This window comes from Rhamphochromis longiceps, linkage group LG11 (assembly GCF_057381845.1).
Source record: "Rhamphochromis longiceps isolate RC_006_pf linkage group LG11, R_longiceps_female_GT1.1, whole genome shotgun sequence".
Classification (NCBI taxonomy): Eukaryota; Metazoa; Chordata; class Actinopteri; order Cichliformes; family Cichlidae; genus Rhamphochromis; species Rhamphochromis longiceps.
In genome coordinates this window covers 38164964-38186341 of record NC_140567.1, presented here as the reverse complement: position 1 = coordinate 38186341, position 21378 = coordinate 38164964, and the positions used below count along the sequence as shown (strand labels likewise).

At 45.8% G+C, this 21378-nt stretch overlaps 1 protein-coding gene and 1 long non-coding RNA gene across 4 annotated transcripts; one reads left to right on the top strand and one right to left on the bottom strand.

Annotated features, from left to right (window-relative positions):
- Positions 1-375: 375 nt before the first annotated feature.
- Positions 376-6387, bottom strand: LOC146659984 (uncharacterized). Of its 2 annotated transcripts, none has more exons than XR_014913844.1 (4): positions 6178-6387; positions 5737-6077; positions 4372-4571; positions 376-1574 (listed from the first exon to the last, which is right to left on the bottom strand). It is a non-coding gene; the product is annotated as an uncharacterized LOC146659984 (long non-coding RNA). The 2 variants fall into 2 exon arrangements; XR_014913845.1 differs by having other exon boundaries at positions 376-1279; positions 6178-6386.
- Positions 5749-21344, top strand: trim33l (tripartite motif containing 33, like). Of its 2 annotated transcripts, XM_085423956.1 has the most exons (15): positions 5749-5859; positions 6153-6225; positions 8209-8271; positions 8722-8857; positions 9626-9752; positions 9843-9959; positions 10877-10991; positions 11416-11562; positions 12160-12271; positions 12475-15137; positions 15238-15428; positions 16781-16883; positions 17007-17063; positions 17267-17389; positions 18319-21344. In XM_085423956.1, exons 1-15 carry the CDS (start codon positions 5789-5791, stop codon positions 18604-18606), a joined length of 4386 nt encoding a protein of 1461 aa, XP_085280082.1. In that variant the 5' UTR covers positions 5749-5788; the 3' UTR covers positions 18607-21344. The 2 variants fall into 2 exon arrangements, with proteins under 2 accessions (XP_085280082.1, XP_085280083.1); XM_085423957.1 differs by lacking the exons at positions 5749-5859; positions 6153-6225 and adding an exon at positions 6389-7243.
- The last annotated feature ends 34 nt before the right edge of the window (positions 21345-21378 follow it).

The following is a 21378-nucleotide window of genomic DNA, read 5'->3' as shown; positions in this document are numbered from 1 at the left end:
GTTTGTTACACAAAATTTAATATAGATAGTTAAATTAAGGCGCCCCTCAACAGATTTGGCATGAAAAGAAGGGAAGTAACATGGGGAGTCCACCTTAACTTTATTCACTGTAGTGTCTCAGTGCTCGTGATGCAGGGGCAGTGTAAACGGAGGATGGATGGAGGGGGTTGGGTGCTCCACCTTGGATATGACGATGATGATTACACTCCTGCTCACTCAGTGGAATTTTTCTGCTGCTGGGCCCAAACTCATCCTTTCCTTTTACTGAGCTCACAGGTGAAACAGGCTCTTCCTCGCTCCACGCTTCTGTGTAAATGCATGTAGCCCCGCCCCTTCCAAGGTCACATGATGTTGCTCACTTCCTGAGTGAAAATACAAGATTTTTTACACTTGGCAAGTAATTTGGAGGCAGAATAAGGAAGCCGTATAAGTATTTAATCTTGTCTGTAGACTGTATACTACAAAGTTCAACACAGCCAGACTTTCTTTGAGTCAGCTGCCTCAACAAAGTCTTAAAGAGATAATAAAGACAGCGGTTATCAACTTTCTCTGTTGAGATTGGCTTTTTAACCCTGTGAGGTCATCATCACTGATGACCCTGAACCTAACTGTCCCAAACCCTGTGTTGTGGTTAGTGTCAGACGCAGAGTCAGTATAATAAAGATAGCCATGGACGACTTTCAGGACATGCTTACTAATCTACAGCCTAATAAATCAAATGAATATTTCCAGAAACTGATCACAGGTGACCCCTCACATCCTGCCCACCAATTCTTTGACCCGCTGCCCTCTGGTCAGCACCCCAGCTCAATCAGGTCCCACACACCTCCCCCCACACCCCACCCTGACCACCCACCCACAAATCAGAGCCATGGTCTGGGTAACCCTCATCACTCAGGACGCTCACACACAGACTCAGTTTGCACTACTTCAAAGCACTTTGCAACCTGTTCTTCCAAATTGTTTATTTCTGCACAGTTGTTGTCGAGCACCCACAATTTCGTTGTACATAGGCATGAATTCAAGAATTTAAGAATGAAAGTTCAGTGATCCTGGTATTTTCAGACTCCTCGGTGATTGTGCTGGTTATAAATCAGTCACTGTGTCTTCATCAGGTTTCAAACACTTGTTGATTTTACACACTGTCATAATGTGTGCAAACTGTGTTTCAGGTGAGGGAGAAGCTGGCGGAGCAAGGAGTCACTGAGGAGGTGAGGCTGAGGTGGAGGACGCAGCCTGATGGGAAGGTTTTCCACAGAGAGGAGGAGACAGCCGCTTACTGTGAGAAGGAAGACTGTGGCGGTTTAGTCTGCACACCAGGAAGTGACATCATCTGTGTATTCATTATTACTGGCTGATGTTTTAATGATAAATCGATTACGTCTTTTAATCTTTAGAAGTTATCTGACTGACAAATATCAGTAGCTAGCTCCTAAATTATTGTGTATATTAGGGTTAGTAATCGAGTATATGTATGTGTAATGTTTGAAAAGTAATTACTCTGTAGATTAGTGTTGCTGGACCTCTAATCACGACTCTCCTGAGCAGGGTGACGCTCTGCTTTGAGGGTCCTGCTGTGGTGTCAGGAAACAGGTGCAAATGATTTTCTTTTTAATAACTATGATTTTTCTTCTTCAGCTGTTTTTCTCAATGCATGAAATTTGTAATTTTCATCTTATTTTATGAACTAAATAAAAGAGCAACTTTACACGCCTCTACTTTTTCACAACTTACGGGTTATGATGGCAAACAGGGCGCCAATAAAACTAATTTGAATACATTTCATGATTTTGATTATTCTACTTTGATTCTTCAGTTAAATCAGAGCTCAGATTGTCAGACACACCTTAAAAGCCTGTGGTGCACAGCCTCTTAAAATAAATCAGTCAAATTTAAAATCAAACTGTTAAGTCAAATTGTTGAATGTTGTCATTGTGTTTCTTAAATTTGTAAAGTCTTAGTTTAAGCAGCAGGATCAAGACATTCCTTTGATCCTGACCACCTCAGCCTCTCTGTGCTGGGGGAGGTTTTATTGCAGATACATCCTGTCTGACAGATCTGCTTCTTGTGTTGTAAGCTTCCTGCTTTTATGACCCTTTTGGTGAGCAGGAGGTCACACAAACACACCCCCATCACACACATAGACACACATAGACACACACACACAGTGCCTTGTCTTAGAACCATTGGGGGGTTTTATGGTGGGAGGTGTTGTGTTGTATTGTGTAAACTGTAATAAATGTGACGCAGCTCTGACTCTCTGTCGGTCTGACTGCTGAACAGAAACCTGTCCCCGCTTCAATAAATGATGAATTTATTTAACTTAAAGAGGAGCTGTATATGAGTTGGCAATAAAATGCTGGGGAGACTGAAGAATGTTCAAAATGTTTAAAATGAACTCATCTGAAGCTTGGACTCAACAAAGGTCCATATGTCATCATTCAGCAAGAAGATAAGAGAAAATGCCTCATGGATGTATCCAGTTTCACTCAGTTATTAACAGTTAAGTTTGAACTAAACAACCTAAAGCTGCACTTTCTCCATCAAATTCCAGTCAGATCAGGAAAACAGTTATACTTTATATGATGTATTTAAACCAGTTTGTTAATGATTTGTTGCCCCCTCACATATAACTGAGTAATATGTTTACATGGAGCCTCTGTGGCTCTGGTCTTTTCTTGTGTGGACACCGGCTACATACAGAAACACAGTGAGGACTTGTGTACGATCACCTCTTTACTCGAACCCTCGGATAACCAAAAAAGGGAAATCTGTTACTGTTGCTAAATATCTTTTTTAATCATGCATTAAGCTGATAGCACGAGAATTACAGCTTTAATGGGTTCGATTTTTCTGAAAGAGATAAAAAAAAATACAGTTAGTTGATAATAAGCAGCAACCATGAGTCCAAATGTTCATGGAAAAAGCACAGAAACACAGCTTTGTCGTATTTAAAGTATACCCAAACCTAAAAACAGATGATGATTGCACAGTATTTGAACAGTTTATTCCCAGAAATAAATCCAGAGGTTCCTTTGTTGGAAGAGACGGGAGCAGAGCAGACCTGGAGTTTAATCACAGAGTCGGGAGAGCAATGAGACCAGTGAGGGTTAGCGGTCCATACAGAACTGGTGTTTGGTGTCAGTGGATGAAGACCAGTGACTCCCAATCATCAACGCGAGTTTAACACGAGTACATAGTTTATCGTGTTCTCTGTTACCTCTCATAGACAGACTGATTATTCATGTTCTGCACTCTGTCCAGAGCTCTAACATTTTGTTTGACTGTAACATTATTTTAAATCCAGACAAACACTGAATCTTTACAGCTTGTAACCTAAAATAAAAAATCAGGGAATAAATCATTGATCCCGTCCTAGTGTGCAGACTAAACCATCACAGTGCTCGCTCTCACAGACGGAGTGATGAAGGGCCGTGTGGAGATACAGAAATTCTTTTATTGCTGCCATATAATCTGCATCATTGTAACTGCATTAATAACATTCTTTACAGCATTATTTCATCTAATAATATTTCTCACAGTATTGATACTGCATTACAGCTGTTTATTGAAGATGTCCATTTGAGGATCCTTCCATTATGTTAACTTTTATTACAGGTACGGTTAGAAGTATTTTATACACATTGCCTATCTGAGCTTATTTTGAGTTGATGTTCGGTTCATTGAGGGTCTTAAGCTTCACTGGCGTGACTGTCCAGGTGATCCATGCTGAGGGAAACTAGAACATAGAAGGATAACTGCAATGCATGCTCACAGTACATATAATACATATAATCTAGGAATGTGTCCAGCCGGAGGCCTCAACTCATTTGGTGTCTTAATATATTTTATTCTACTTGGTAACAGATGATCAGAGTCAATAATTAGCCTCAGAGACCCTGAGGGCTTGAAGTTTATTACCTTGTATGGAAGGTGTTATAGAAAAGAGAAGTTCTATCTCTGCTTATAGCTATTAAAGATGTACGATTAACTGTGACTAATGTCTGAAACCTATTTTAATCTGTCATTGACGCTGTGGGGGGGGGGGGGGGGGGGGGGGGGGGGGGGGCGTGTACCCCACTGCTTTATAAGTATCCACAACATGTATTTTGGTCAGAAGACATATGTTGATGTTTTCTCCGGGCTGTTAATAAACTCATCGTTTCATTGCACTTTTCTGGGGCTTCCATGGTTTGTGACACTGCTCTACATGGATTGATTTCACGACAGCCGTTTGAACCATTTAGAAAAGAATAGAATAGAATAGAATAATCCTTTAATTGTCCCACAAGGGGAAATTTGGGTGTAACAGCAGCAAGAAAGACATGTATACAAACAAACAGTACACAGGACAAAAACACACATATTTACCTGACGTTTGCGCCATCGGTACGATTCGCTTCAGACCAGCACGACCTCCATTGTCTGTGCTGGGTACTGCTGCCATCTGACCACACCCGCTGCTGTTCAAACCATTTCCATGCACGGTGACCTCATCAGAGGCGTTTGATGCCAGCAGAGCGGCGACCTTCATGCTGTTGCTCAGGTTTGTGTACTGAGCCTGATAGCAGCTGCAATATGAAAGAGAGACACATGTTTCTGTGCTTTGTGCAACTGATGAACCCAGTGAGTCCTACAATAACAATCGTTTCCATGGCTACAAGAAGATGCTAAATGACTGAATCAGTGAATGTTTCATCTCACTTCTCTTTCTAGTGAGCTTGTCTTCATAGAGCCACAAAATGTAGAAAACGGCTGACATGAAGAGAAGCATCCAGTCTGCTGAACTGGAAACAGTTAAAACCGTCCAGATAATAAACATCTGCTCCTCTATCAGAAGGTCATCGTAATTTATGTAAATCCAGATATAGTATCAGGAAAGGTAAGCGCTCATTAAGGTTTATTTGGTTAAAGATATCAGGAGTCTTTTCTTTATGCAAAAATCTGCCTTATTCAAATTCATTTGAGAAGCAAAGAGTCCTCAGACTGACCTCCATCAACCACCACATGGTGAGGGAATGAAGTGTGAAACCATGAAACCAGACTGAGGTGATACCCTGTAAGCTGTGCTCGTGCATTCATCCTCTCTGACCTTCTTCTGCACTTCTAGTCTGTGAGTGTAATAAAGCTTTTCTCACAGCATCAAACCTTGAACACGTCTGCTGCATCAGGTCTCAGGTTTGTGTCTTCATTTGAATCTGAAGCAGAGTTTTGTGTGTTTGCAGGGCTGCTTCACCACCTCAGCCATATTTGAGTGAAGCTGTAATTATTATAATTCTGGAAAGAGCAGAAAAGCTCAACTTGTTATAGACTGAGGACACAGCCCGACACGGTTTTGTTGTAACATCAGGATATCTTTTTTTTAAAAATTGTGTTTTTAGCATCTTTGCATTTGGTGCGAAGTGATACAGTGAAAACAGACAGGACACGCCCCTTCTTTTCTTTATTATCCACCTCGATTTCCCAGTAATAAACTCTATTTTACTAATTTGCTAATTATCTTAGAGTAATACATAAAATTACTTTCAAAACATGTTAACATCTCAAATGTATTTAAATAATAATACATTTAAAAAGGTAAATATATATATTAACAAAATAAAATATATTTAAAATCCAATATATTCACTCACTGGACACTTTGTTAGGTACACCTGTTGAGCCCTGATTATGTAACCAGCCAATCACGTGGCAGCAGCTCAGTGTATTCAGGCAGGTAGACGAGGGCAAACTGACCTGTTGAAAGGTCCACAGTCACCTGATCTCAGTCCAGCAGCGCACCTCCGGGATGTGGTGGAACCACGTCTCCGAGGAAGGTTTCCAGCACCATGAATATAACAACAACACAACGGGACAGAGGTGACGGTTGATGTTTATGACGTGTTTTTATGTCTAATGTGTTTCCTTATGTTAGTGAGGGACTCGCAGCGAGGTGTACCTAACAAAGTGGTCGATGAGTGTATAAACGTGTTTCTGACGCTCCGCTGTTTCCCAAACCTGCAGCAGGTCTGTAAATACCACAGGTTTCCGGTGACGACCAGCAGGTGGCGGTAATACGCTCACAGTCGGGACGTCACCTGCGCGGACCAGAAGAAGAAGCGGGGCGGAAGTTATATCTGTGTTGTGTTTGTAACGGTTCTTGTTGGTTCCAGGCTAAACCGGGAGGACTCGTGTTACCGTGAATGTCGACGGTGTGCGTGTCTGTGGATGGAGCGGACGGTGACGGTGAGTCCATGACATCTCGGCTGAACCTCCGGTGTCGGAGCTGGTCTCTGACACGGGGCTCTCGGCCCCCTTAGCGGCGTTTCGGGTCCGGGTCTAGCTCAGCTCAGGTTTATTTACACAGCGCCAAATCGCGGCGCCACTCGTCAGACCACGCCCCGAGCCAGCACTTGGCGACCGTGGGAAGCAAAAACTCCATTTCCCGCGCGATGACGTCATGGCGGTGTTTGGGACGCTCCTCTGTGTTTACATGATGTTCGGCTCACCTTGGCCCTCAGGCACGCGCTCCGTGACGTGACTAGTGGAGACACGCTAAACCCTGTAACTGAAGGACTGATGAGAGGTGAAACTTCCATGACCTGGATGACCGAGATCCTCCACAGACACGCCTGCGTGTGTTTTATGTGTGGCTCTAACGGTTTTTCCCGTGAGGGTGGACTTGAGGGTGACAAACCCACGAAGCCCAGTGTCAGATGTGGCTCAGAGGAGACGCGCTGAGTTGCGGTTGTTTCTGTGGCAGCGTGGTTGCTGTAGTATGTGGACTCAGCTCTGGAGGGCCCGCAGAGGCCACATATGGACCTTTATTACAACAGCTGCGGGGTCAGACTCTGACGTAATGGACGATGTTTCCCAGAAAGTTGTTTCTGTCCATCTGCAGCAGCGTTGCAGTCAGAAACCTTTGCGCTGTCCTCCACGCGACTGCACGAACGCTGCAGCTGTGTGACCAACAAAACGGCACCATCGCACAAACATGAGCGCAGACTCATGATCAGCGTTCAAACTACAAATACCGTTAATAGCAGCTCTCAGATGAGCGAAACTCAGGTTTACTGTTAAAGAGAGTGAACTCTGAGTCAGTTGCCATGGTAACAGACTGTCTGAGCTTAGTCTGTTCACTTGGAAGATTTTCTTAAAGTGCAGCAAGGGGCTGTAAACACAGTGAGGGTATATATACGTATATCTGTGCCCCCTTTGGACGACCTGCGTCACTGAGTGAAGATGAGGCTGAAATGAGATTAAAGTGAGTTTCACTGTGTTCACATTTTGTATCGATTTGTTCATAAATTCAACATTTTGAAAGATTCAGTCTCTTAAATTAATATAAATCACATAAATCAGTCTCAGTAGGTCCGACTACACGGCAGGAGACTCCAACCTGGATCCAGTTGCATGATATCTGATCAGGATCTGATCACAGCTGATCGTACTGTTATTCTGTCCACGATCTGTAAGCTGTTTGTATTTAACGAGACCATCCTTCCAAAACTGTGCTGAACTATTTCAAATGTAAATTACCAACATGTAGACATTGATTTGAAATTTCCTACAGCTTGTTTGTCTTTACAGACAAAACTTTAAATTCAAATTGTATTTTTTTCAGTTACGTGTCTGTGAGAAAGCTGCCGTCTGTCACTGAAGGCTGAAATGAGATAAAGTTATAAAACAGTAAAGACGGTGTGTTATAAAAACAGCCTGTGGCGTCCGTCGGCAACATGAAACTTGATTAAGAAACTGAAACGCTGATAAACTGTTGCGGATGTTTATGATGATGACAGTGACCCGAGCCCGTCCTGATTAAGATGAACATCACGGTGCGCACTGTGTCCAAAGACTAACATGGAGGCTCCGCTCCTTATTTACTCTTTGCTGTGGGGAATCCTGGGATCAGAGCTCCACTGATGATGACTTTCTTTACTCCTGCACATAATCTGTGATCAGCCTTTCTGGAACCAAAAACAAAGAGTTTCTGATTTTAGAGTTTGTTGAACCTGCTTCTTTGGATCACTTCCTCCGTGCTATGTTAGCGCTCCCGCTAGCTGCTGCTGTCGCCTGGTAAAGTAAAGGGGAACCATGTCACCAATGTCAGATCTAGCTTTTTGTGTCAGGATCAGACTGATTACTGATTCACATATTAGATTGGCACATCACCAACGCCACAAATGTTCTCATCATAGCTGCCGGACTTCATCAGCTTCTGTCTTTCAGGAAGCAACTTTGCTGAGCAACATGGAAGCGACAGGAGCATCAGAAGACAACCTGAGTCAGCAGGTAACTCAGACGGTGGCGTGGGAACCTCCAGCAAACCTTATTTTATTTATCTGTATCTGCACCAGGATCTCCTGCTTTGAGCTTTTTAACCAAAGAATATTCACATATGATCCTGCAGCAGCATTTTATTATTATTAGTCCTTTATTTATCCAGGTAAAAAGTCTCATTGAGATGCCTGGCATCATGGCAACAAAAGTCAAGCATGTGGAAAATGTGTGTGAGTGTGTGTTTGCATGCACGTAGAACACTGTGAGGCTGGTGAAGACACCACGAGCCCTATGAAGACCGTTCTGTCTTGTGACACACTTTCAGGATCTCCCGTGGTCCGTACGTGCAGGAAACGTGAATTTGTGTGATTTTTATGGCATTTAAATTGACTGATAAAAGAAAAGACCTCCAGCTGGAGTTCGGTCTCACCTGTGAACGTCTCCGCCTTCTCATCTCCTCAGTGCAGCAACTGCGACGCAGCCTCCGCCGCATGTTGGTGTCTCGACTGTAATGAAGCTCTGTGCGGCGTCTGTGTGTCGGCGCATCGCAGAGTCACGGTGACCAGATCACACAGGCTCCTCCATCACCCGCCAGAAGGTAAAAAAACCCCACCCACACCCAGATCCAGATTCTGTTGGAGAGAAACTGCTCTCTGCTGTCAGCTGACCGTCGCTGTTGACCTTTGACTTAGTGACGAGCTTCAAAAAGATCTTTTATGTTGTAAAAGTGTAGAAGCACATCCAAGTGTGTGTAAGCCACAACTTGTGAAGAATTTGGTTCATGAATTGGAGTTTGATACAAATGAAACAGGATGTGATGGTTCCAAGAGCAGGAGCAGCCAGAGGCGCTTCAGTCCACTGTTTTTATTTATTGTTGAAGAACTGAATCCTCCAACAGCCGGACAGAGTTTAGTCTTTTTGACCCGACGGGTCGAGCTGTAGAAACGACGACTCGCTTTAATGGGGAGTGGTCTGCTAAGCCCAGCCTGTCTCTGCAGTGTTCAGCTCAGAAACACTGGTGCTTTCCAGCTTCTGTGTTTACACCATTAGCGTGTCAGGACTCCAGCGTCTCCCTCACCTGCCAAACTTCCACTGAGCTCCGAGCCCAACACGTGGAAACGAAGGGAAAGTCCCGCAGATAATATCAAACACCGTACACTCAGTATTTGTACTACATTGTTACATATTTTACTTTATTTTCATACTTTGTTTCAGGTCTGGGCGCTCGGTCCAGAGACGGTTTCAGTGGGAACCTGATTTTACCTCATCTGTTACAACCTGTTATATTATAGTAATCATCGAGATCACGGTCAGTGAGCAAACTAAGTGATAATCTGTGTGTGTGTGTGTGTGTCTGTCTCTTCAGGAAACATCTTGTCTTCTCCCACCAAGTTCTGCAGACTCCACCCATCTGAGCCACTCCAACTCATCTGCTTCACCTGTAAGCAGCTCACCTGCAGAGACTGCCAGCTGACGACTCACATGAACCACAGGTGAGCCGGGTCGGACGCATTCTCGAGTTAAAGTGGTTGTAGTGCAGACGTGAGCCGGCACACTGAGCCGTGAGCTGCTTTTGTTTCCAGGTACCGCTTTGTCAGTGAGGCGGTGGTCAGCCTGAAGAAGCAGCTGGACGTGTACGTTCATTCCACGACGAGGCAGGAGGACACGGTGAGGCGGAGTCTGCAGGACATGGAGACCAGGTACGACTGATGATTTCACTGTTTACTTCCTGAAAAGACGATGGCTCACCAGCAGAATAAATCCTTACTCCACAGAACCAAACAGAAATGTATATCAGCAGCTCGAGTGTTTTTAATCTTCTTAAATGTGTTTTCGTTTAGCAGATTATGAGTAAATGTACAGAGGAGCAGCAGAGCGGGTGTCTTTAACCGTGTGCAGACCGGCCAACACAAAAACACCGTCTCTGTACGTTCAGTTCTGTGTTGGTCGAATCATTTGTGGGCCTGAAATCTGCCACAGAGGGCAAAAAAACAACATTTCAATTTACACAGTGGCACTGGAAATACTCTTAAACGGGAATACTGTGTGTGAGTGTGAATGGTTGTCAGTCTCTACGTGTTGGCCCTGCGACAGACCGGCGACCTGTCCAGGGTGTACTCTGCGGGGTAGGCTCCACCCCCCCGTGACCCTGACAACGATAAGCAGAAGAGCGTGGACGGGAATAATGTGTGGCTGCCCTTGGAAAGTGTGCAGCGTGGCTTGATAAACATCCTGACCTGTGACGTCTCAAACACGGAGCAGGAAAGGATCAAAGTGTCACTCGCCACAGGCTGCAGGGCCTCCTCCTGATCTCCCATCACCATACTGCGTCGGGTTTGAAGTCGTTATTGCTCGTTAACGTGAAACGCTCCCACTGTCAGCCTCCGCGCTGCTGTGAATCCTCACACAGACTTTTACTCGTTATCTTCATGTTTGGAAACATTCAGAGAATTTGTGTTACATTCACTGAATTTCACTGTTCTGAGTCTCCACGCGGTAAAGCTCGCCACCTCATTCCTACTTAGTGTTAATAACTTGAACCTTCCTCAGGTGCTCGCTGTCCCGTCTGAGGACTTTCTGGAAAATAACCCCCCCTCGTGCTTCTGCTGTGTTTCAGGCTGCAGAGCATCGAGCAAACAGAGTCTCGTCTGAGGACCGAGCTGCAGGCGGGATTCGTCGCGTTTGCTAAACTTCTGAAAGCGAAAATGGTGTCACTCCTCAAAGACATAAAGGTAACATCCATCAGCTGTTTTAAATATTGTTGACTATCTAGCAGGCTGATGTCATTTCCTGTTTCTCTCTGCAGTGTCCCCGTCTCTATCTAAGTCTTTGTTTTCTGCAGCCAGAGTTGATCCGCTGCCTCAGCTTCAAGTGCACGTTTCTCATTTGTTAGAAAGTGACGCAAATCTTTTCTCAAAATAGGAACCGAATTTATGAACAGATTTTTCTTCTTGCTGATGTTTCTTAGAAGTCTTTCAGTCTGTGCTCTGAAGTTGTTGCAGTGAGTTTCACTCCTCAGCGTAACCTTGAGTCTTATCTGCTGCTGCTCTCAGTATCAAACGTCTGTGCTCACTCAGCCTCGCACGCCAACGTTTCTGGTAAAATACAAAAAAATGGAGCGCCTAAAAAATGATTTGTGTGTGTGTGTGTGTGTAGAAGGTGTATGAGCTGGAATGTGAGCAGATTCAGGGGAGGATGGTGAAGATGAAGCAGCTGCAGCAGAGCCAAATGTCCATGAAGGAAACGCTCGAAAAGGCCCGAAATCTCACCGACCTGCCGACCCTGCTCTCACACACCGCACAGGTACACAGAGATGTGGCAGACACACTGCAGCTGTACTCATCATACCATAATATGAAAACATGCGAGGCGCACTGACTCTCAAAATGCTGTGTGACTAATATTGAATATTGAAGTCTTTACAGAGCGATAGAGACGTTTAAACATGTAAATCATACATGAACAGTCATGACAGAAATCTAACAACAACAGTTAGAAGCAAAGAGACTGGAGTTGTTTCCATGTTCATGGATGTCGCCTATCTTCACTAATGTCTGCTGTAGATGCAAAACTGTGGGAGGAGCCAGTCCTCACTGGTATGTCCCCACAGAGTTAGACTAAAGTCCATCAAAGCCAGGCTTTCCTCCCTTATCTGGCTCAACAAAGATTAAAACCCCTAAAAAGGGACGTTTCGCACATCATGTGACTCTTAAGTCATGCACAGGGATCCCTATGAGCGTCCCCCAATCATATCAGATAATCATTGTTTATAAAAATCTTTGAAAACAAAACGCAACACTGTTGCAAACAAACAGAAGTTGTGCAGAAAACGTTAATCTGGTGATGTAGAGCGTAGACGGTGAACCAACCATTTTATCCGTGCTTTGTTTTCTCTGCCAGATTAAAACCCAAATGAAGGAGCTTCTAGATCAGGACTCGGACCCCCCTCTGAAAATGCCTGAAGTGAAGCTCATTACCAAGTTGGGTTACGAGGAAACCCTCTCTGAGCTTTGTAAGTCCGCTCGTGTATCTGTTTGTTATGTTGTCTTCAGCTTTGCAGCGGATGCTCGGCCGTACGTGTGGAAACCAAACCGAATCATTTTACGAGCTCAGAGTTCATGTCGATGCTGTTTGAGTTTGGATGTAGTTTAATCGAGAGAAAATAATTGCTGCACCCTCCTCCATCTCCTCTTCCTCCATTGTTTCGGTTTCCAGGTAACCTTCATGTTTCCTGGATCCCTTTCGCTGTGCCACCAACCTTGGATAAAAACACAGGAACTCCGGCGACTCCTGCTGCCCCTCCTCCCACCTCCACCTGCAACCCCATCTCCAGCACCGTGATGGACAGCGCCTCTGCTTCTCATTTGCTTCATCTGTCGTTTACATCCTCATCTGCCCCCACACATGGAACAGACTCCACTTCTTTCAAGTCTCCCTCCACCTGTCTGGCATCCCCCGGCCCCCAAACTGAGACGGCCGGTTCCAGTGCTACACCTGTTCCTGATGACTGTGCTGCTACACCTTCTCCATCCTCACAGTCAAGTTCATCTTCGGCCCTTTGGAAATTTTCGCCCAACCTAACCCTTTATAATCTCCTCACTCACAACCAGGTTGGCACTCAGGATTCGGTCAATCCTCGATCTCCGCCCTCGAGTTCCCCATCGGGTCAGTTGAGTCATGCTCTCCCTCCAACCGCCACCTCTCCTGCAACCTCCAACAGGCCCCTCCCCCCATCCTGTAATGCCCCAGGCGCTCCAACCAGCCGTGCCTCTCTTTTGTGCACGCTTTTATCCAGCTGCTCCACTTCCATTACCCCTCCTGCTCACACCTCCACCTTTCCATTGCCCACTGACAGCACCCCTCAAACTGGCAAAGCTATGAACTGTAACCCACCAGCTACTACCAGTGTTCTCCCTCCACCATCAACGTCTGTGTCTGCTCAGCCAAGCGTTCCTCTGTCCTCCACGATCGCCATGTTTCCCTCCTCCATCACTCCTTTCATCTCCACCCGTCCCAGTCTGTCAGCACTTGTGTCCAGTCAGCCCACTATTCCGCCATCCTCCACAACCTCCATGTTTCCCCACTCCTCCACCTCCTCTTATACTCCTTCCACCTCCACCAATCCAGTGTTCACCGGCTCCATCGCTCAAGCCAACACCTCCCCCGACACACCTGTTACCATCAGTAGCTTCTCGTCACCACATTTAACCAATCAGTTGTCTGCGTTTCCCCCCTCCTCCTTATCCACCCCTCTTCCCACCTCCACCTGTCCAGCAGCCACCACCGCGTCTGTTTTCCAGACTCTCGACAGCCGTGTCACTAACCTGGTTGTTCCAGATAGTTCCACGTGTCGCCCTTCGGCGTGGCTCTTGCCCTACGATCAGTCTAATCTTCGTCTGTCCTCCTCCGCCTGCCTCTCATCTGTTTCTCCTCCAACCGTCTCTTCCACCTGCCCACCTGCTCAGATTTCTAACTCGCCGAGCGCCTCTCCGAATCAGTTCAAACCTCTTGTTACACATTCAAGCATGGTGTTGGCTGGTTCTCCAGCCACCTCCTCCACATTAAACTCCGCCCGTCCCGTGTCCTCCTGGTGCCTCCTCCCCCAAACAAGTAACTTCAGTAATCCTAACCTACTTGTTCCAGTCAACTCTGATGCCACCACCACCTCCTCGACAACCATAAACTCCTCCTCCACCAGCCCACCCACATCCACCTTTGCTGTTCTGACCAGCAGTAACGCTGCCTCGCCTGTTCCCGTCAGCATTCCTTCATCTCTTTGGAATTCCTCGTCCACTTCGTCCTCTGTAGCTTTCGTATACTCCTCCTCTGCCACCCCGCCCAGCACCACCTGCTCCACAGCGGCGCACAGCTCGCTGCTCCACACGTCTCGCTCGCTGCTCCACACGTCTCACTCGCTTTTTCCAGTCAGCAGTCTCAGTACGTCACAGATCTTCGCTCCCTCTATCACTCCAACCTTGTCGTCCTTCATCAGTTCTCCCTCCTCCGCCACCAGTTGTTCATCTCCCAGCTATTTGTTCCTCCCCCAAACCGACGCCTCCCGTTCCTCAGTTGTTCTCAGCATGCTGCCTGCCGGCTCCACGTTCCCCCTGTCGGCGGGTCAGTTTCTATCCTCACTTAAACCCGTCCAACCACTGCAGGTTCTGAACCAAACCGCTGGTCCTCACTGGAACCAGCCCACCATCGTCATGCTGACCAACACTCAGAGTATGTATCAGGTGCTGCTCAACGAGACTGCTCTCATCAGGCTGCCTGATCATCGCGCTTTCCATCCGGCCTCGGCGCAGAAACGAAGCGGCCTCGAGGAAAGCAGCATCACAGAAGTGAGTCCAGAGACTTCTGCGGGAAACTCTAGCTGCGACGGACCGAGCGGCACGTTACCGTCAGAGCAGCAAACCATGGAGGATACGAGCCCGGCTTTACCCAGCAGCCCTTTGTCCTCGCTTCAGGAACTCGACAGCACACTTCATCCCCCCTCCCCTCAGGAACAGACTCAGCAGGTTCCCGTGGAGGGCTTGGTGGTTGACTCTCGCTGTGATAGCACTATACAAGATACTGAGGAGGTCCAGGAAACGAAAGAAACCGAGCACGCCACTTGTGTCTCTGACGAAGCAAAACCGAACGCCCTCGAGCCAAAAGACGACTTACCAACACTGGTAACTCCTGACAAGGACATCGAAGAGCTGAGCGCCGTGATTGGACAGGAGGACTTCAGTCTGAGTCGGTGGCAGCCCAAAGTGTCCGTGTTGAGACTGCCTGTGTCCCTGCCAAGATTTGGACGGTCCCTTCCCAGTTTTCGTCTGTTACCTGGAGAGACTGAAGATGAGATTTACCTGGAGGAAATGAGCGACGACTGTCAGGTAGGATGCACGATCTGTAACCCAGGCAAACTTGAGAAAGTTGGATTATAAAATGAACCGCTCAGCTTTAAGAGACTGTCGTCGTTGTGCTCCGTTGCAGTCCGATGCCGAAGACGGGCCGGCTGACAAAGAGGATTTCATGAAGCCGGAATCGTCCCCAGACTCTCCGATAACCCTGGAGATTCTTGCCTGCTCGGTTTGTGCATCGCCCGGCACTTCGATCATCTGCTCTGCCTGTGGTCGAGGATACCACAGAGACTGCCACGTCCCCCCAGTTGGACTCGACTTTTGGTAAGAAAAATAATTTTTATCCTTTTGCTTCTTTAAGATGACTGAAGTCCACTGATGTGTGACCATTGGATTGAAAATCAATCTAAAGCCTATTCAAAAAGTTGTTTTTTTTTCATTTTAAGTTATTATGAACAAAACTCAACTCTTTCCTGATTTACTTTTATTATGAAACCTCTGCAGGAAGTCTCTTAACATTGATTCTGTTCATCTGGACGTTTCCAGAGAAACGTTTCGTCATCATCAGGTGACGTCTTCAGCCTCAGCTGACTGCAGGTTTCAATCTTATAAACAGGACATTTACATAATGACTGAAACAGCCCACTGAGGGAACAATGGGCTGGGAGGTCAGTTCCTTCAGCATTGATATGCAAATCAGGCTGTGTGATTTAACCAAAATCTCATATCCCGATATAAGACGTCTATCATCCCGATAACCATATAAGTCACAAAAGTTTAACATTTATGTAAATTCTGTGAATCTCGAGCAGCTCGACTTGTGTGAAGTGTTTCCAGCTGGAGTCGAGTGTTTTAACCGATGCATGAAACGACACATTTTTAGACATAAGTTGTAACGGCGCCGTTTTCTTTGTGAGTATTTATTACACGGCGTGCTGCGGGGAAAAGCCTGTTCTAACGTTTGAGTCTAAGGTTTATTTTTTAGCTCCTGGCGGCTCTTTTTTTAAATTTTCATCCGTAAATAATCTGCTCTTTCATGTGATTCAGTTTATTTTGAAAAGTCTCAACAGGATCTTGAGCTTTATTGTGAAAGGTTTATGTGGAACATAAACAAGCGGACACGCGATGCTGTTACCGTCGTTGTTGCTAACGACAACGCATTAAAACAGGCGCTTGTCCGTCTGTAGTGTGGTTATACTAAATATAAGAGAAAGAGAGAACTTTAAGAAATGAATATAGCCACTGCAGTGACATCAGAACATGAAAAAATATTGACGTAAACAGTTTATTTTTCGACACCACGAAACAAACGATAGCGTAAAATGAAACGATGGATATATATGGTTATATCGAACAGCCGTACTGCAAATTGCTGTCATGACAAGTCTTAATGCTGAAGGAACTGACCTCACAGCCCGTTGTTCCTCAGTGGGCTGGTTTCAGTCATTGTGCAAATGTCCTGTTTATAAGATTGAGACCTGCAGTCAGCTGAGACTGAAGACATCACCTGATGATGACGAAACGTTTCTCTGGAAACGTCCAGATGAACAGAATCAGCTCTTTGGGTCTTCCTTACCTGGTGATTGAGCATCAAAACCTCTGCAGGAAGTGCATACTATGAGTGTCAGTAACATCACACAGTGAAGTGACCTCTGCTGTTTGACCTTGTCCTGCAGGTCAGAGTGGGCCTGTTCATTATGTCAGAACCTGTCAGACCCGTCGGACCCCTACAGCACCGAGAGACTTCAGCGCACCAGCCTCAGTCTGCAGAGCCTCAGGGTCAGCGTCTGCTCACAAACGCTTACTCATGAACCTCACTTCACAACGTGACTCTTGTCTCCATCGGTTTGTGGTAGATTTTCTTCTAAAGTTTTGTGTGTTGTGTCTGTTTTTGTTTTTCAGAGGTGCGAGTGTCTCGTTCTGCATCTGAAGGTTGAAGTCTGCAGTCGGTGCTCTCAGGTCAGTCTGAACAAAGCTCCAGTCAGAGTAGAAGCTTTTAGCAGCTAACAAGTTTATACACTTCATAAAAGGTGCATGAATGAAAATAAACCTGGGAAACGCAAAATAAAGGGTCTCCTGTAGCTGTCGTTGAACCAGCAGGTGGCGCTCCTGCAGCCTGATCAGGTCACAGCGATGAAGACTTTCTGTTTTCTTCTCTTCAGTTTGGCGGTTTGTCTCGGCTGAAGTCTATATCGGACCGCCTGACCCTCCGCCGGCCTCCTCCGTATCAAACGGCCGCGGAGCTCGTCTCTGACATGTGGACTCTGTTTAAAGACGCCTCTCAGGTACGCACGGAGCAGGTGGAGTCAAACACGGAGCCGATGAACTGTTTGTCTCTCTTTAATGAATTAATGAGACGGTGTTAAACTGTACTTTTTGATACTATCATGAAATTAAAATGCCGGATGGATGAAACACATTAATTATTCCATTAATAATAATAATAATAATAATAATAATAATAATAATAATCCAGGTCTCTAAAGGGCTGTTTGTGCTTGTGAGCACAGCTGCTCAGTTATAAGGACACAAAGTAAAATATGGCTCGCCTTCATAACGTCCAACTTTTTTATGCAGGTATTTGTTTTAAAACTGTACCTTAAACTTTCACCACTAGGAGGCAGAGTTTTACCATGAAGCCTGAGTGGCGTTGCCTCGGTGATAAGAGCAGCAGAGTTGTGCTGTGGATGTGAGAGTCTGTGGTCCTGATCAGCTTTTCCCCGCCCCTCACCCCGCGGCACCTGTCCCTGAAACGTCAAAGAAACCTGAAGGATACGGCGCCTTTTTAGCGGCTGCGAAAGCCGTGCTTCCTGTTAACCTGCTGCTACTGTTAGTTCCCCGAGTTTAAAGAGAGAGCAGGAAAATGACCTGGAGTCAGTCTTACCTGTTCAGGTGATACCTGTCCGCTAGTGTCGGCTAATTATTCTCGACCTCATCGAGCGCTGCTGTGAGTGTGGCGTCGATGCGCCGGCTTCCTTTCTCGTCCTCACAGGTGTTTCACGTCTGAAGATGTTGGACGTATAATTTGAAAATAAATAATCAGAATTTAGGGCTGATTTCACCGCCTGCAGCCATGTTTGCCGTGCAGCTGACGCGCGAGCTTTGGCTTCTTTCAGTGACGCCGAGCTGCCGACGCTCGGCTTCAGCGCAGACTCGCTGAGATAACTGAGCAGCAGGACGAGCCGTCACTCTGCCTTCTCTCTGCTGTTTTCAGGACGACGAGTTGCAGAAACTGCGGGAAAGTTTCCGGATGAAGTTGGTGGAAACTCTGAGTTCGGAGCTCCATCCTTCACTCCTCACCGCACCGAACTCAAACCCGCAAACTGCCGCTGGACACGCAAGCAGATCGCAGCATGGCCGAGAAGACGAGAGGTTAAAGTTGGAAAAAGAAGAAGGGTTAATACCGGAATCCAAACTCGAGGACTTCAGGAAGAGACTGAGAGACTTTCTGGATCTAAAGGGAAGTCCTGGTCCAAAGAGGAGAAAGAGAGACGATGACTGAGGAGGTTTTAAATGACCAAGAAAACTCTGCACAGCTGCTTTTTTTCTTTTTTAACCCATGAATGTACGAGTGACCTCAGCAATAGTTCGTATATGACCTTTACACATAAAATGAAGGAGAAACTGCCCGTCGCAGTTTCCTGTAGCAAGGGGCCGTCTTCAGATGTCATAAGTTTGTGTGAAAAGCCCAGCGAGACTGAACGTAGCGCGATGGAAACGACGCGACTAACCGTGCGTGTGACCGGAAACACGCTCGTCTGCTCCGCCTTCATCGGTTTGTTTCCTCGCTGCTTTTAAAAACCAAAATCAGAGTTTCAGCGGCTCAAAGAAAATAAAAACCTGTCCTGATGCAGATTTGATCGGTGGAAGCTCGGCTCTGTGCGCTCGGTGCTGGAGCTCCTCCAGATGTGCAGGGGCTCCTCCAGGGGTGCAGGGGCTCCTCCAGATGTGCAGGGGCTCCTCCAGATGTGCAGGGGCTCCTCCAGGGGTGCAGGGGGAGCTCCTCCAGGTGTGCTGCACTCTGATGTACAGGAAGCATCTGAGCTCACAGCAGGCAGCTGTAGACAGTTACAGCACGAGTAACTTTAAAAAGCATTTTTCAGAAACACCATGTGCCTTAATTTAAAGCCGCCCACAGAACCTGGAAACCCAGCCGCTGATGATGAAGTCAGTTTCTGAGTGGCCGCCGCGTGTAACCCCACAGGAGTATTAACCCCGTCGTCTCTCACTGACAGCGTGAAGAACCGCTAAAGGTTTCCTCTGCGGTGGGCGGGACGCGTCCTCGCCAGCGCTTCTGTATTTCTGCACTCAGTTCGCTGCATCTGCGAGTCGTAATCGATGATTTTGGTCTGAACTTTAAACAATATTTTTGGTATGAAAAAGTTCATTTTTCTGGGAGTGGTCACATCTTAGAGGCAATAATTTTTCAGTATTTCACATTTTTCTTCAAAAGGGGATGAAATGATGGCGGCATCGATCGGCCCAGTGTCCGTGCTGTGAGCGCTCTGACTTTATAAACATTAAACGGGTGATTTCGTCTGAGACTTTGTGCCGGGCTCGATTTTACCGCCTTATGTAAAGTGAGTGTGACACGTTCATTCAGACAGGAAGCTGTTACTTTTGTAATTACAGCGAGTCCTCGGTGGCAGTATTGTTACCTTTACTACTGTCAGATTTCATCTCTTTGGCAGCTGATCAGCCATAACGTGTTCTAATTTTTGGTATTTCCCCTGAAAGCTGAGGCGCGCACGCCTGCAGCGAGTAGCGTGACATGTTTACAGGTTAGTCCGAGTTTTCTCGTTTGATATTTCATGTTTTACACGAACGTTGTTTTTTCTCTTACGATGAAATACGCAGAGAATTTACTTTGTTTGACATATATAAAAATATAACATTAAAATAAACGTTCTTTTCCATAACTGACTGGCTTTGTATCTGAGATGAGTCTCGTGTATTTACTGTGAACATTCAGTCGACATGTGATTTATTGTAACAGGCGACTCTGTATTTGATCTTTGTCTTCAGTATTTGACTCACATCCTGCTGAGGTCTCAGCTGTTGTTTATTCTTTCATTCCAGCTTTATGACGCGATTTGTTTTCTAATCACTTCATGTCGCTGTCTTCTCTTTCTTTAATAATTATATGTCAAAGCTGTCGTGTCCAAACGGATCCCAGTCACACGTCTGTGGAACCAATGAGCCGGTTCATGTTTCCCCTGGTGTTGGTTGGGGAACGCTGACTCGTTTCTTTGTGTGCGCAGTTCGATGTCATGCACATACCTGTGTTCAAACTTTATTGTGAAAGTCTGTGTTTATGTTCCCTTTTTTTAGGAATTTGAAATAATTTTACTTTGATGACTCATCGAAAAAATAAAAATCTACTGAAAAAGAGAAACGGGAATCAGAACAAGAATTCAAATCTAAACGTGGATTCTTCTTCGGCTGTACATTTTATCAAAGAAAATGTTGGGCTGTGTTTTAAAAAATACCATTAAATATTTTTTTCACGTGACTGTAAATCACATCTTTACTCGGAACACAAATTCCTTTGTGCTTGCATCAGGATGCCGTGAAAGTCTGCCAAATGCACCATCCGCTGTGGAAACCCCGTGAGACTTTGATCGTTGTCTTATTGAAATTTCTCGGTAGGCTGAAAATCGTGCGGTGGGACAAACCGCGTTTAAACCAAATGATTAAGTGTAAACTTTTAGGTACACGAGGACTTCGAGAGTCTTAGAGTCGACGATACAAAGGTCACATATTTGTCTGCATGATTTATACACCAAATATGGCCCCGAGGGATCCAGTAATGAATAAAGATCAGATAACTTGGTCTAAATTTGTTGGAAATGAAATGAAATTTGATATCAAATTAAATGATTTGTTGAGGAAAATAATAATCAGTTAAGTTCTGCGGCTGCTGAAGAAAAACAGGAAGAATAAGGTTGTTCAGCTGGGAGCCAGCAGGTGGAGCCAAAGAGGCGCAGAAACGAAGCTCGTCGTTTAATCGACGCGCTCTGCAGCACATAGTCTTTCCCCACTGAGACGAACCCAGCTGCACAAATCTGCAGATTTTCACACGATGCAAAAATGTCCCAATAACTGAAAAATGAGACAGAGACACGCCCTCAATGTCCCCTCACTTCAAAACAGGTCAGATGGTATAAAAGCAGAAAGGTTGTAAACAACAGAGAAAGGTCATTATATCACCACCACCCCACTCCCACCCCCACCCACCAATCAGAGTGGTGCAAAAATGTCCTAAAATGTTCCC